The 14,865-nt window shown below is 40.6% G+C and overlaps 2 protein-coding genes across 2 annotated transcripts; both read right to left on the bottom strand.

Annotated features, from left to right (window-relative positions):
• Positions 1-3,465: 3,465 nt before the first annotated feature.
• calcoco1b (calcium binding and coiled-coil domain 1b) lies at positions 3,466-10,356 on the bottom strand. The gene is made up of 14 exons (XM_073468932.1): positions 10,264-10,356; positions 9,062-9,210; positions 8,827-8,929; positions 8,503-8,708; positions 8,107-8,319; positions 7,850-7,998; positions 7,692-7,761; positions 7,146-7,400; positions 6,951-7,052; positions 6,536-6,631; positions 5,733-5,814; positions 5,482-5,639; positions 4,533-4,615; positions 3,466-4,204 (listed from the first exon to the last, which is right to left on the bottom strand). Exons 2-14 carry the CDS (start codon positions 9,191-9,193, stop codon positions 4,177-4,179), a joined length of 1,677 nt encoding a protein of 558 aa, XP_073325033.1. The 5' UTR covers positions 9,194-9,210; positions 10,264-10,356; the 3' UTR covers positions 3,466-4,176.
• A 1,806-nt stretch (positions 10,357-12,162) lies between these two features.
• Positions 12,163-14,668, bottom strand: smug1 (single-strand-selective monofunctional uracil-DNA glycosylase 1). The gene is made up of 2 exons (XM_073468451.1): positions 14,226-14,668; positions 12,163-13,588 (listed from the first exon to the last, which is right to left on the bottom strand). The coding sequence occupies exons 1-2, from the start codon at positions 14,550-14,552 to the stop codon at positions 13,058-13,060; spliced, it is 858 nt and encodes a 285-aa protein (XP_073324552.1). The 5' UTR covers positions 14,553-14,668; the 3' UTR covers positions 12,163-13,057.
• Between the last annotated feature and the right edge of the window lie 197 nt (positions 14,669-14,865).

The following is a 14,865-nucleotide window of genomic DNA, read 5'->3' on the forward strand; positions in this document are numbered from 1 at the left end:
TTTCAGCTTTCCCGGACACAGTGAAAAGCAATAGCAAAAGTAGTAATGAGAGCAATAGCAAAGAGCGAGCAGGACTCAAAACTTACAATGTGACAAGAGAATAAGGAGGAGAACTTCAACTGTAAATTTCAGCTCTGGTGCTTGTGATCCAAATAATGCAAAAGAAATGCAGCAACATATCTCCACCTCTCGCCAAAAATACACAATCATGGAAAAAGAAATACTTCGACTGAAGAATCTGCAGGGTAGATTTAATGTCATCACGCAATCTCAGGTTGATTCTATCAGGGCCGTGTCTCACCTGTCAATTCAGAAAACTGTTGATCCATCATAAGCCCCTCACCAACAAAAAATGTTCTCATAACAGCGAGTAGGGATCATTAAAGCAACATTATGTAGTAATTCATATTTTTTTGCGATTTGGTGCCCCCCACCGTTTCTAAATGCAACACAACTGTAAAGACAAGACAATAAATTACATACAAATTCACAATAAAAAGTAATATTCATCAGTGTTTTGCAAAGAAGTGTAGCGCTAAACCTTTGATAAAACAGCTTGGAAAGTACTGACTCCTGCAGCAACAAACATCTTACTTGCACTAATCCGTCAAGGATCATTCTCAAGGCATTATTATAAGCTACTTGAAAATAACATTCTACCAGCTAAACTTCTGCCGAAATGGGCTGACGTGCCTTATCATCAAAAACTAGCGAGTTGACAACTTTGCTAACACAGCCAAACATCAAACAAGTGCAACAACACAAGACATATAACTTAGTAAGCCAGCTAATGTTACTTACTATTCAACAGCAACAAGTCCAGCTCTCCGTCTGTCTACGGTCTTTTATTTTGCTAAACTGTCGCCAAGAACTAAAAAACCCATCTGAGACTCTTGTCTCTTGTCTCTTCCTTGGTCACTGTCTCTTTTCTCTTCTTAATATCTTCTGTCAACATCTTCTTCAGCCTCTTAACTGTCATGATGTCCCTGAGAGGCTGCTGAGCCCAGTTCCATTGCTCCAGTTCTGGTGCTACTCTGATAGTGGTGTAAACACTACAGCTCGCCGGCGGTCAGTCAGCTAGCAGCTAGCAGAGCTAACTTGTACTGATGGTATGCAGCAGTTACAGGTTGCTTTCTGGAAACGCCTTAAATCACAGAGAGTTGAGACAGAGCAGCCAGAGGGAAAACAAGAGGAAATGTTTTTTGCATAAAATATGATCCAGTTTCACCAAAATAAGTGATAGTTGGCGCTGTGTGTGATGTACTACCATAAAGCACTAGACACTGTGATCCTACCCACTCAGCGGCGTTACATAGTACAGAAACAAGCAATAGGGGGGCAGAGTGCCTCAGACAGAGATACCATTCACCCTATTACAAGTCACTGTAATGTGAAATGATTTTGAAGCTGTTATTTTCAGGTAAAATAGTTACATAATGTTGCTTTAAAAAATGTAAGTTGAGTATCCTGCACATGCCCTTAGTTCAGCAACGAGGTGCAGGTAAGCCATAATAATTTCATATTGTAAGTAAAGAATTATCCAAACCGACATAAAAGTAGTTTACTTCACAGAAAACCTCAGGTGTGTATGAGTGTGTGCATGAGTGTGTATCTGAGAGCATTTACCAACACACAGATTGACGTTGCAGAGATGTGACGTTATTGCCATTACTGCCATGATCCACAGTAAAGCATTTATGTAGAAATCAAATTATTATCTCTTAAAAATGCACATAAATAGCTTTTGTAGCAGAAATATAAATGTTTTCACTCACCCAAAGACTTCAGGTGGACAGTGGGACAGACATGTTGTAAGTGAGATGGCGACCGTCCAACATAATTGACAACGAGACAAAAGCTTTAGATTGGGTGACCTGTCTGCTGAAGCACAGCACAGTACTTTGAAATGATGTGTGTTAATGTGTGCTGTATCTAATGAGTGATGCAAAAGATGGATTTTTGTAAAATAAATACGTAATAATTTGTTTTTCATCGAGACTATACAGCTTTTTTTTATGCAAGATGTATAAAATTGTCATTATGTGCGTAATGAAAGACAGTGCGAGTCTGACTAAACTCCTTAATAGTTGTAAGGGAAAAGATTCTCATCAGCATGTTGTCCTTCATGGCATGAAACATATTTTTGATGTAGTTTTTTTGATATGAGGGATACAATGAGTTTCACAGATGAAGCTAGTGTATGATTCCTAAAAAAAAAGGTGTTTCTGGTTATCCTATGGAGACATTCACACCCTGAATGAAGCAGAGAAAGAGGAGAAAACAGATCCTACATGACCATTGTGGCAACACACCAGCATGTACAAAGGTTAAATACGTCTTTATCACTATAGATGTTAAGTCAAGAAGTTGATTCTAGAAAATAATCTATATTGACGTGATAATGATGTTTTTGTTAAATTGTTGAATTGTGATTTGTAATATCATAGGATGGAAAAATCAAAACTATATGACTAAGGTAAAAGATAAGGCTTAACTTCAGTGTTTCTCTTCACTCTGTTTCTCTTCCTGTGTCACACACACACACACACACAGATGCACACAGTCAATATTTTGCACGTCGTCAGCCAATTCTATATACTATGTTGTTTAGTATTTAAAGATATTTCTGCATCACATAACCATGATATTTCAGAATAAAATGTTTTCCTGTTTCTTTTATCTATTTCTTTCTTTTCTTAAATTTGAGCTGGTGCAATAGTTAAGTCATGGGAGAGGTCACAAAGGCCTCGGCTCGATGTGTAAGCATGTGAGTAAAAAAAAACAAACAAAAAAAACCAAAGACAGATTTTACGTCACATGTGAACAAAAACAAAACATTAATTAATAAAAAAAAAAAAATTATTCTCTTAAGCGCTTCGATGTGAAATATATTCAGTCTGTATTGTGTGATTGATGAGATTTCATGATCTAGAATTACTTTTGAAGCTGGAACCATCTTATCTCTGTTGAATTGTGTTGTTGTTGTTTTTAAACGGATGTCCTACTTTTTATATATATATAAAAAAAAAAACAATGTAGCATGCAAATAACTTGTCTTCAAGTTCAGGGATCCAGACACCTAATGAGTTTTGTTTCAATTGGACGTGTACCAAAATAGCTCTGAAACACACACAGAAAAACAAAGACTGGGCTGATCTGCCCTTGTTTTTACAGTTGACATTTTAGCTTGTTTGTTGCTTATTGTTTGCTTATTTGTTATTTGTTGTTGTCTTTCTTGTATTTTGATAAAGGTGCTTTCTGTTCTCAGACCTTTCAGTGTCCAGCTGTTTTCTTCTTTACCCTCACCTTACACACCTTTACACAGAAACACAGCGACTGTTTTTCTCGAGACTGAAGTTGTATGCTTTGAATGTACAGTATTTACGCACCGTCAGGCGATAGAAACATACTAAATATTCCCAATGGTATTTTCACCAAAATACAAACAGCCATCAACATGTATTTATTGTCATATTTTATTAAAGAGCCCCATCTCTCCAACAGAAGCTCAGAAAAACAAACAAACAAAAGTATCATATGACATTAACTCTCATGATCTTCCAGCCTGACAATGTGCTCAACAAGCTGCAACAGAACATTTCACACTCGTCTGTAACACACACACCCACACTTTTGACACAGTTTTAGGATTCACACTCACATGCAGAGGTTATGGGCTGATATGCTACCAAAGCAGGATGTAATGTATGAAATTCAATCTTATCGTGGCATCACTTTTCTCAAAACAGTTGCACCATATCCACATTTTAATCAGCTAAAGCGTGAGAACATATTGATTTTCATATTACAAATGGAGACTAGAACAAACTCAAAGACAGTCTTGGACGATGAGAAGCATATGAAGGTAAAAACTGTTATTTGCACCTTATGTTCATCCTGAATTTGATTCATTAAAAAACCATTATCACACTAATAAAACAAATGTAATTCTCGACACTTAAGACTTACAAAGTGTGCCATGTTTTCTTTGAATACAGGCACTCATGAGGTGAAAGCTCTTCGCTATAAATACTGTATATATATATATGACCTTTTTGAAGACCATTTTCTACATAGAAAAAACAAAAAATACTAATAGGTTTTTTTCATGACCCACATGAACATGAGCATTGCAGTGGTAAACAAGGAACATGCCATCCATCAACCTTCTTCATGTTACCACATAGGGGAGCCAGCCAGCTCACTGCAGGGAGAAAGAGAAGTGAGAGGTTTACAGAGGGCAGCACTGTGTATGAAAAAGTTAAATAAAGCCACGTCTCTACTTCTGCTTGCTTAACATTAATGTATTTTATTACAGCTGCTATTTTTACTCTTGTTACAATATCATTTAAACTTCTATTTTTACTGTCTTGAGTCTCTCAGTGACTCCTCCCACGAGAAAAGAAAGTGGAACGACATCTAAAATAAAACAACAACCGGTCTGCCAGGCAGGAGAGTGTGAATGAAGTCATCACTTATTATTTTAGGAGAGGTGATTTGCATTGTGGCTGGTAGAAAGCCAAAATTGTGACCTCAGAATGGGGTCGACAAGTCCTGGTAGGTTCAGTCGCTTCCCTTCGACGGCTCTGTTCTCACAGTCCTGCCTCGTCACATCCTGATCGAACAGACAAAAGCAGAGAGTGAGGTAAACTGCATTTAATCATTTAATAATATATAGGCCACAACATATTTGTTTGGGAACCAGTAAATATGGATCAGTGTTTGTATTCTGTGTTTAATATGTATGATCTGTTACTGTGAAAACAATATACGAATAATAGTGTTTGGATTCATTTTGTGGCATCAAAAATATTTCTTAGATGTGCGTACTGTTTACTGCAAACATCATTTGTATCAGATTTTTTTAAAAGTGCTGTTAATTTTAAACATTTTACTGCTGAGTATTAGTAAAACAAGACATTATTACACATGGATATGAAACCCTAACCTGTCGTGTATTACCCTGGTCTATAGTCTGTGACCCTGATCATAACATTTTAAGCCCAGATCTATGGTCAGTAACCCTGATCTTTGGTTTGTGACCCTTCTCTATGGTCTATAGCCCTGGTCTATAATTCTGTTCTTTAGTCTGTAACCCTGATCTATATTCTAGAAACCCTTGTCTTTCGTTTATAACCACGTTATGGTCAAAATAAATGTCCACAATAGCTTGCTTGAGATAACACAATAACATATTGCTTCTGTATTCACAGATGTTTACAATGTGTAGTTGTCTTAAGAAACTCTCTATCAAGTTAAGCTGCTGAGCATTGTTCACATTGTTATGACTTCTTTCTACCAGTCAGCATTTTTAACACCTTGGTTTTCAACAATTGGAGCTGGCGAAATAATACCAAAGGACAAGCAAGCTCCAGGACTCAACTGGGAAACTAGTCAAATATTTGCCCACTCAGGTCGGTAAGCTCCGCGTGCAGGTGGTGTTAAACCTTGTTTGGTCTAGGTGTGAATGGGATGGCATACCTGTGTGTCAGAGGCTGGTGTGTCTTCTTTGTTCTGGATCGGTATCTCAGTGGAGGTCTCGGCTCTGTCGGGCCGTTCCAGGTGAGTGGACGGGAAAAGAGTTGAACAGATCGATCTTGGGGAAGCATCCTTGTCATCCTCAGAGGAAGAGCCAGGAGCTGTGCAAATCAGCGCAGACCCCTCACTTCAGTACTCATTACAGTGCAGTGAACTAGCAGAAGTGCTGTGTTCAGAGAAACTTCCTTACTCACATGTGGAAATTTCTTCATTTGATTTCGTTTCTGGCACATTGTCCAACCTCTGCTCTAAATGGCGGATGTAGCTCAGCAGGTCCTGCAGGAGTCACATTTTAAACCCACAGATTTCAAGATGAAGAGGAAGAAGAACTGAATGATAAAAGGCCCCATACTGTATAGGGTTGTTAATGAGATTTCCATGTAGTTTTTAATCATGAAGCAGGTCTATGTGCTATGTAAATACTTTGGTCTCTAGTCTAAAAACTGTGCCTTCAAACAAGCCATCAGGACTTCTGTAAGGTTGTGATGTAACAACTATACAGTCACCGCTCTCAGCCATGTTCCCAACATGGCCGTGGTTGAAAAAAACCAACAGAGCTGATGTGGAAACATGATGAATGGTGCCTGCTCATGCCTTTCAGAACTGACTAATAAGAGCAGACTTTTTGGAAGGGTAGCCTTAAAGAGACAGAGGGTGAATAGAGGTGCTGCAGCAATGGACTATTAAAAAAATATGTAAATGTGTTTTTTGAACATTAAAGCATGTAAAACGACTCTATTTGACACCTAGAATAAGAGTATGAAGCTGAAAATAACCATAGTATGGGCCCTTTCAGTTAAACTGAGTGGTGTTAAAAGGTCCAGTATTCAGCCTTACTAGATGTCAGGAAACAGCTATTTATGTAAAGATGTAGTGGAGTAAAGATACCCTGAGCAGAGAGTGACTGTGTGTTATTATTATTATTATTATCCAGCTGTTTGGCCACACGTGCATGTTAGTGCATGTGAGCCCCCTCCCTCACATGTGTAATCCTTGCCTGTCTGTCGGCCTGCTGCTCCTCCCTCTCTTTTTGGGCTTTCCTCAGACTGGCCTTCAGCTCCTGCAGCTCTTGCTTCATATCACTCAGCAGCACCTACAGGGGGCAGCATCATTACACTCAGACCGTCTGAACACCCACACGTCTGACCTGGCCTGTCCTCTTTGCTGCTGTTGTTGACCACATGACGGTTAGAGGAAATGTTTACTCACTGTTAATGGAAGCCCGTCTATTTGTGCCTGTATGTGAGAACTTGCCTAAACTCTGGCACCGCTTCCAAATTGTGATCTGAGCAGCTGATGGTGCAGATTTGTGGCACATGAGCAGTTATATTTAGATCTGAATGTGTTTGTGCATTGAATAATAGTGATTGCAACACAGTAATTTACTTACTCTGCTGCAGTCTCTCACTCACCAGCTCTGCGTCGAGTTTCTCCCTCTCCGTCCTCTCCTCCTGGAGCCACTCCTCCTTCATCTGCATCTCACAGCTCAATTCTTGAAGTTTCTTCTTATCCATCTGCTTGCAAAGAAAAGCAAAATAACAGAAAGGAAATGTAACGACTATATCAGGTGGACATACAGGTCACAGGTGCATGTGCAGCAACCTCACCTCCGCTGCGTGTCTGTATGCTTCTCTTTCTAGGGCCCAGTTGGCGCGCTCCTCCCTGAGGAGTAGGTTCTCCTCAGACAGCTGCAGGGTCAGCTGGGCCACCTGCAGCCGAGCTTGGTGAAGCTCGGTGTGGGTATGGCTCTGACGGGAGCCCAGCTCCCTCAGCTCCCTGCGCATGCTGTCGACTGTATGTTCACTGACCTCCAGACGCTCGTGCAGCCCTTGTACCTCCACCTGAGCAGCCTCGTTCTCCACCTGCAGAGATGAGAGATGTGCAGAAATGGCAAAAAAACTAAAATAAGGGAGGGGAACTGTTGAGCTGTCACAGTTCTGGCTTAATTTTGCCACAAGAGGGAACAGGAGAGGGAAAACCTCTCAGGTTCTACTCTCAAGTAAATGCAACTACGGTGCTTTCACTTCCACTGCTGACAAGATGACACCTAACCATCTACATCAGTGGGTTGTTGGATTAGAGGACTGAACAGAGCTCAAACAGACTCTCTGACCAATCTGTGTGTTCTTTACAAGAGAAGAAGAAGTAATTACCTGCAGACACTTTCTCTTATCCTCATCATGTTTCATTTGACTGGACATTTTCTTCACTCTCTCTTTCAGCCTGTGGTACAAACAAAAATATTTTTTTTAGACCCGAGGAACCAAATATACCCAGACAAATGTTTGATCTATAACTCTCAAACACTCGCCTTTCCACTTCCATGTTTCCGCCTTTGTCCCTGTCATTGAGGATCTTGATTTCTTCCTCCAGGTCTTGGATTCGCTGCTGACTTTCAGCTTTTTCAGCCATAAGGTTACTCAGTTCAGCGGTCAGACTTTCCTGACTGTATTTCACATCCTTTCAGTGTTGTGGAGAGAAGAACAATGATCATAGATTCTTTTTCACATGTGTATTTTTTGTAATTCAGAAAAGAAGGAAATGGTTGGTTGCATGGCCTGTCTGTACCTTGTGTTTTCCCTCCATCTTCTTCATCGTCTCGTAGTTTTGTCTCATGTTGTGTCTGAGCTCTGAGATCTCCTCCTTCATTGCTTCTCTCTCACGCTCCCACTCCACCCTCGATGTTTCACAGCTCTCTTTCTCATTCTCTGTCTCCTTTTTCGTCAAATCCAGAGCCTGCTGTATCTCCGCTTGTTTTTTTAAGCACTCCTCCAGCTGACTCTGGTCACAACATGGGGAGAGAGGACAGGGAGGTTCATATTATTTATTCTCCACGTCAAGATATGTCTGTGAATATGTTAGCGCTTCCACTCTATTGTTTTGAAGAGTAATTGTGTCAATGATGATATTTAAGTAGCTTATCAGGACGGGTTCAGTGCAGTGCTGAAGTGTTTTTATCCCCACCTGCAGCAGCTGAGCCCTGGGGATGACGAGGAGCAGGTCGTCCTCCTCTCCGTCCTCCTCATCTCGCTCCTCTTTCAGAGTCTCCAGCTCCTCCAGTGGCTGGGGAGCACAGAAAGTGAAGGGGCGACTACGAGCACACACCTCTCCCATCTTATCCACGTATACAAACTCATACTCCACAGTACTGGGGCGGGGCAGGTAGGATGCTGCATCAAGTAGACACAAAGGCACAAAAATAAGACTTAAGGACAAAACAATGTAAATATTGGAGCATAATAAGAAAAAAAGTTTAAAAGATTGGATGAATTCTTGTGGAAATCTTACCGTGGAAATTTACACAGCAGTTGACACCGGTGCCCTCAGTGTAGCCTTCAGGAACAAGAGCCCATGTGTATGTGTAATACTTTTGCACTGAAGACCAGCCCACCTACACCATGATAGGAAACACAAAACATATAAATGTGCATCTCTGTCACTGCACAGAACTTATCTTGCTGCAACAATAATGTTTTTTTTCTGTTTTAGTGTGGAGGAACGGTGCTGAAGTGGGTGAATCTACCTCAAAAATCCCTATCCAGTCACTGCTGCTCCACTGATGCTCAGCGGTCAGACTGTAGTGGCAATCCACTCTGGTTTGGGGGAAGTACAGTTGCCCCACATTTCGAAACACCACCGCGGGCTGTTTATCCATGGTAATACGGAGCTGTGCTGTTTAGGAAGAAAACATACATGGATCAAGTGAAAGGTGCTCTAGTTTCAGTCTGGAGGAGGACAGCTGATGAAAGGTGATAGCTGAGTCAGTTCAGGAATGCAGCTTGGTCATGACACCAGTCGCCTATGGCCCCATAACACGGTTATAAACAACAAGCTCATATACCTACTGAGTACTGTAGTTATACACCATGTAATCTGTGAAAAAATAGAGCTATTCAGAGGTCTGTTTGTAGCTCTGAACACTGTACTATTTTTTACATTATTTTAACAATAAAAAAATCAATAAATTGTATCAAAATCTTGTTGTAACAGTTAAATATTGATCACAAAAGATCATCTTTAGCCAAGTAAAAGCTCTGATTTATATTCCAATACTGAAACTAACTTTTTTTTATCTCCATGTCTTATATTTCATTGCTTAAAACCACAAACCTGACATCATAACTGCATTCATAAATATACAGGCAACACAAATTAAAGGGGCACTATGTAGTTTTGGAGAAGAAATTCAAACTCGGAATTTTGATATTTACAATATTAATGAGGTAATAATACAAACTCAGGAATGTTTACAGAATAAACAAGCTGTTCTCAGAGGAAAATAAGGTCCCCAGAACACTGTTTGAAGCTAGGAAGGTGGCAGGGTCCGCCAAATATAAACAAAGTAAAACAGTATGAAATTGTTCTGTCATTTAAGGTCAGTTTGTTTACTCAGTCATGAAAACAGAGTTTGTTTATTTGGTTTGTTTAGGCATTAAAAAATTGTCAATGAAGATATTTCTCTTCTGATTAAAATGTATTCCCCAAAGCTCCTTTAAAATTACATATTTTATGCTAAACTTGACAATAATTTGAAATTAACTGCTCTTAAATGTGTTTAGAATATAAACACATATTCATCCCTGACAGGTAAGTCTTTGTTATTTTTGTTATTAGACTAAATTGCAGTCCTATCTGCTACAATCAAGAAATGATGGCTTTCTAAGCACAATATATAATTTTATGTTTCATAAATTACTCAAGTTTGTGCTGTTAATGTTTTCTTACCTTATTCTGCTGAGAAATTAATGTCCTGTCTTTCCTGCTATCTCATGGAGGATAGAGCTGTGCATCAATATTCAGAAAGTGATGAGCAATCCTGTCAGGTGCAGGAGTTTCACAACATCCCCTCAAGCACGTTGGCCTCTCAAGTAAAATTAGTGATGCTGAGGGAATCATGGGAGCTGCAGTTCACGAGCACACAGCACATCAAAGTACAAAGTGTTGCTGCAGACTCCAACTCCCATTACAGGAAAGTGTTAAAGGATACAGGATCTGCTGCTGGTAGTTAATGCTCATTGCAATTCTCAGTAGTGGATGGGGTGAAGGAGGGGGGGGAGCAACATTTCTCTAAATAACAACTTAAGTGAACCCACTGTCCTGGAATCAGGGACACGTATAACAACAGCAGATCCCCAATATGGTGAAAATCATATTCTGAATCATGTGATTCACTTACAATGTTGAAATTTGTTGTATTTGTTTGAACTTGCAGTGAAAGTACTGAATAAACTTCATGGGTTTGAAACTGTGCCTTGTGACAAACTCATCAGGCATTTTCATGTTTCAGTAATGTGGATACAGACCACAAATATAATGTTCTGCAGTTTGATTTTAATTCTCAAACTGTCTGATTGCGCAAGAATCGTGGTCCCACTTGTGAACACTAGATGGCACTGTAGTTTAGCACAAACCCACATTTAACAAGTGAGTGGTGGTTTTTGTGAGTTTGAGAGTCACTTTAAAGTTTATTCAACATCAGAGCCTGAAGATTATAATGGCAGACAGTTTGACACCTACAGTTTGACCATAGTGTATTAAATTGTAAAGTAGATGAATGCAGGTGTGCCTGACACCAAGCAGCAGACACATCATCTCTGTGTTGTGTTATGACACAGCTCATTTACATGTTGTTATTATAGAATAAATGACATCTTCTGTCCCACTAACTTTACTGAATGACACCTCAGCCCCTCTGGGACCTCTGCCTCACTAGAACTATTAGTATCACTATACTTTCCAAGGAAAGCTCTCTGCACCCCATGTGGCATTAGTGGAAAAGATTATTTAAGTTCTTGCTTGCATTTGTTGGCAGGCAGTAACTGCAGAGAGAAGAAAGTTTAAAGGTCTCCACTTGTTTTGTTGATATTGGTCAAATTAATTGTTGTTTTCAGCTCCAGGATTTTAAAAATCTGCTGGTGTTCCAGAAAAATTAGACATCAACGGTGTTTGGCTGAAGGGCTGGAAGTGTTTCACAACAGATATTCTGCCATGTCATAGTATAAAAAGCAAGGCTGTTACTAATAACACTAACTCTGTTCTATTTAAGTGTCCCAATTAGCATGCACAAAGCCAGGAAGCAGCTAAATGGGACTCAGCCAGCATTAATTGGTGTAAGAATGCTCGCATTTAGCATGTTTTAGTAACATGCTAACCGTAGCATATTACGCTACATGGGGATGCACGATATATATTAGACCGAGATTTCATATTACTGGGTATTTATCAGTATCAGTGAAATTTCTAGCCGATAAATAGAGCCAATAGTATGGTCACATTGCTTTCATTGACTTACAAGCACATTTACTAATGCTGATACAGTAGGCACCTGTTTGCGCCTCAAAAGTTGGTTTGCGATCCACCAACAAACACAGAGAAGTAGAAGAATATGGAAAAGTAAATCATATAGCATTGCTCACTACATCTTAGCCCCTCTCTTACCTTCTACAGGTTATAAACTTATTATTAGAATACAAAAATGTGAAATTATTCGTATCCACCATGAGAAGGAGTTAATTATCAGTTATTGGTATTGGCCGGAAAAAATCCATATCATGCATCACTAATATTACCATGTTAACATGCTAAATGAGCCTTAGTTGTCAGTATGCCTTCATCTTAGTTGCACCAGAGGAAAAAACGATTTTTTATTATTTAATATCTAATCTTTATTGAAACAGGAAAGTCTTCAGTTCAGGAGTTCTGAGCCCAGAAGTACACAGAATTGATAGAAATGTAGATAAAAACAGTGTGTAAAGAAATAAAACACATTAACAAAATAAATTACATTTTAAACAAAATTTAAAAAATAAAAAGCTTGAAAAGATTAGCCTTGTGCAGTAGTCCAGTATGAGCAATGTTTACAGAGTATTTTTACAAAGTATTTTTTGTAATACCATTATGACATGTTGCTGAATGATCAAAAGCTACAGTGGGTCTGTAAAGATTTTGTTCTTCCTGAGGACGTCATTCTGTAAACATGCAAAACTGTTTGTTTCATGTGTGCTGAAGACTTAAAGTGACGGATGTTCTGTTTAATGAATTATTACCTTTTGCAGGTAAATTAAAATGTCTAATATGTACAATCACTGTGCTGCGATTTTACATTTATTTTTTGTGGTCATGTTTATGGGTCACCGTGTGTCCCAATATGTATCATCATTAGCTAATGCATATAGGGACAGGCTGTGATGCCTGTTATAAAGCTGAATTTAAAGTTTCACTTCAAATGTAGTGCTTTTGCGTTAAACTAAACTAAGACAGATCTTTACAGATGAAGACAACGTGCAGTTGCTGAGCAGATGTGTTTACAGCATTAGTGATGACAGAGGTGGAAGGCATTAGTGTATTTCTCAGTGTCCTGAGCTGTGAGGAGAGATGTGAGCATGTACTTTTTAGCAGTACACTGAACAATTGATCACATTACACATACACTGAGTCTCTTTCTCAAACTGCTCACACCCTGATCCGTGTCAGAGTGAGTGTACTTTATGCTGCGATTGATCAGACAAGGTTGATTCGCTCACTTGTTGTTCAGCAGCGACATGACACCAAGTTCTTCCAGCTTGCGTCTAGCTACATCCTCCCAGCCCTTATTGGCCAGCGGGTTCCTAGGCGACGGATGCATGATGCCCTCAACTCGCACGCTGACATCTGCAGCAGACAGAGCTCGCCGCGCCCGCTGCTCTGCCACCTTTCCAACTCCTATCACCATGGAGATGCCCAGCGCTACCACCGCCTGGCACAGTGCAATGTCACAGAGCCCCAGGAGCTTCTCTCGTTCACCTGCGGCCAGCTCAGGAGGGGTTAAATTCTTCCCACTGGCACTCATGAAGATGAGCGGGCACAGATTGTGCACAAAGCAGTGCTGGAAGAACTGTGCTGGTTCACCACAAACCTTCCTGAAGAAGCCCCAGAAACGTGCGCCACTCACTTCACTCTGTTTGCAGGCGAGTCCTGTGATCCGTCGCTTTGGATGCTCATCAGGAGGGTGACCGACCTCTCCGGTGATCTGCAGCCAATCAACAACCGACTTCACTTCGCCAAAGGGGACCTGTGCCAAGGAAAAGTGGATTGAGAGCTAACAGTAAAGCAAGATTACATTGATTTAAACAAGTCAGGAATGTTTGTTATAAGTAACCAGCAGCATAATGACATCTGGTGAAAAACAAAGCTCAAACTGGGTGTACAAGTAATAAGGCATGAACAAGAAAATAAATCTTAGTAGCAAGATAGGACTTATTCCCTCCTTAATAAATGTATATTTCACCTCATGCTACACAGCCAAATTTGCCACTTATGGGGATTCTGGGGCAAATATGAGCTGTGTGCCTCTTTTGACAAGAGAAAACAGAGAATAATGCAGTATCCACTCTTATTTTCAGATGATAATGTTCTTAAATGGGCAAATTTCCAAATAAAATTGTGTTTAATTACATCACAAACCAGCTGACACACAACCAATATGGGGCCACAGGGGCCCCTGATGATCTGAGGGCACAGGGAGGCTGTCTTGCCTTCTTCAGCCATGATTTTATATGACAAGGTAAGGCTGGCCCTGCTCAAAACAAGGCTTGTTGTTGTTTTGGTTAGCTTCCGCATTCGCAGCCAATGAGTAAACACCACCGGTGCGTAATGCGTCACTAAATGTTCACGCTAAATGCATTTAAATGTATGTCTGCTGTGCTCACCCCGGTCTGTGCCATGCCGAAAGGTCCTGGATTCATCCCCAAGAACAGGACCCTTTGTCCGCCCTGACAGTACTTCTCCACGTAGCAGCGGTGGGTCTCCCAGGCGTACTCCAGCGGGTTGTAGATGTACCGGACGGGCTCGCTGAAGGTGAGCCCCCGGAGGTGAGTGTTCAGCTCCAGTTCCACCTGCAGAAACCTGGAGGAGGGGGTCATGGTGACCTCCGGGGGTGCTGGTTTAAATCCCTGCTCCTCTGACTCACACAAAGGCTTCTCCGCAGCATCTCCACGAGCGAGCTCAGCCGTTTCACCCGCATTGTCATCCGACATCTTTTACAGTAACCGTGTTAAATGAGAGGACGTTTGTCAGATAAAACCGTGGCATTAACGTTACGTTTTGACAGCTTCTTCAAAGTTGTGACATCGTGCAGTGCTGGAGGTTTGTTGTGATGAAGCTGAACTTCTTCCACCAGTGTTTTCTTCTTCTGCGCCTTCTTCATGTGGCCGCACTCAAAGCGGCTGCTGCCCTCTACAGGAGCGCTGGCGTCGTTACAGCAAAGGGTTTGGGTGCGTTCATGTGCTGTAGGAATGTACGGAAAAACGTGTTACCGGCTGGGAAAAGTCAAATGAATGCCCTCTGAAG

Source organism: Pagrus major, chromosome 6 (assembly GCF_040436345.1).
Source record: "Pagrus major chromosome 6, Pma_NU_1.0".
Taxonomy (NCBI): Eukaryota; Metazoa; Chordata; class Actinopteri; order Spariformes; family Sparidae; genus Pagrus; species Pagrus major.

Bases quoted from the DNA above. Each gene is read 5' to 3' on its own strand.
- smug1 (XM_073468451.1), bottom strand. From the start codon at position 14,552: ATGTCGGATGACAATGCGGGTGAAACGGCTGAGCTCGCTCGTGGAGAT. The intron at 13,589-14,225 runs GTGAGCACAGCA...TCCTTGGCACAG, and splicing joins TCGGCATGGCACAGACCGGG to GTCCCCTTTGGCGAAGTGAA.
- calcoco1b (XM_073468932.1), bottom strand. From the start codon at position 9,193: ATGGATAAACAGCCCGCGGTGGTGTTTCGAAATGTGGGGCAACTGTAC. The intron at 7,762-7,849 runs GCGAGTGTTTGA...TTTGTACCACAG, and splicing joins GGAAACATGGAAGTGGAAAG to GCTGAAAGAGAGAGTGAAGA. The intron at 4,616-5,481 runs GTATGCCATCCC...CTGTTCGATCAG, and splicing joins CACCAGCCTCTGACACACAG to GATGTGACGAGGCAGGACTG.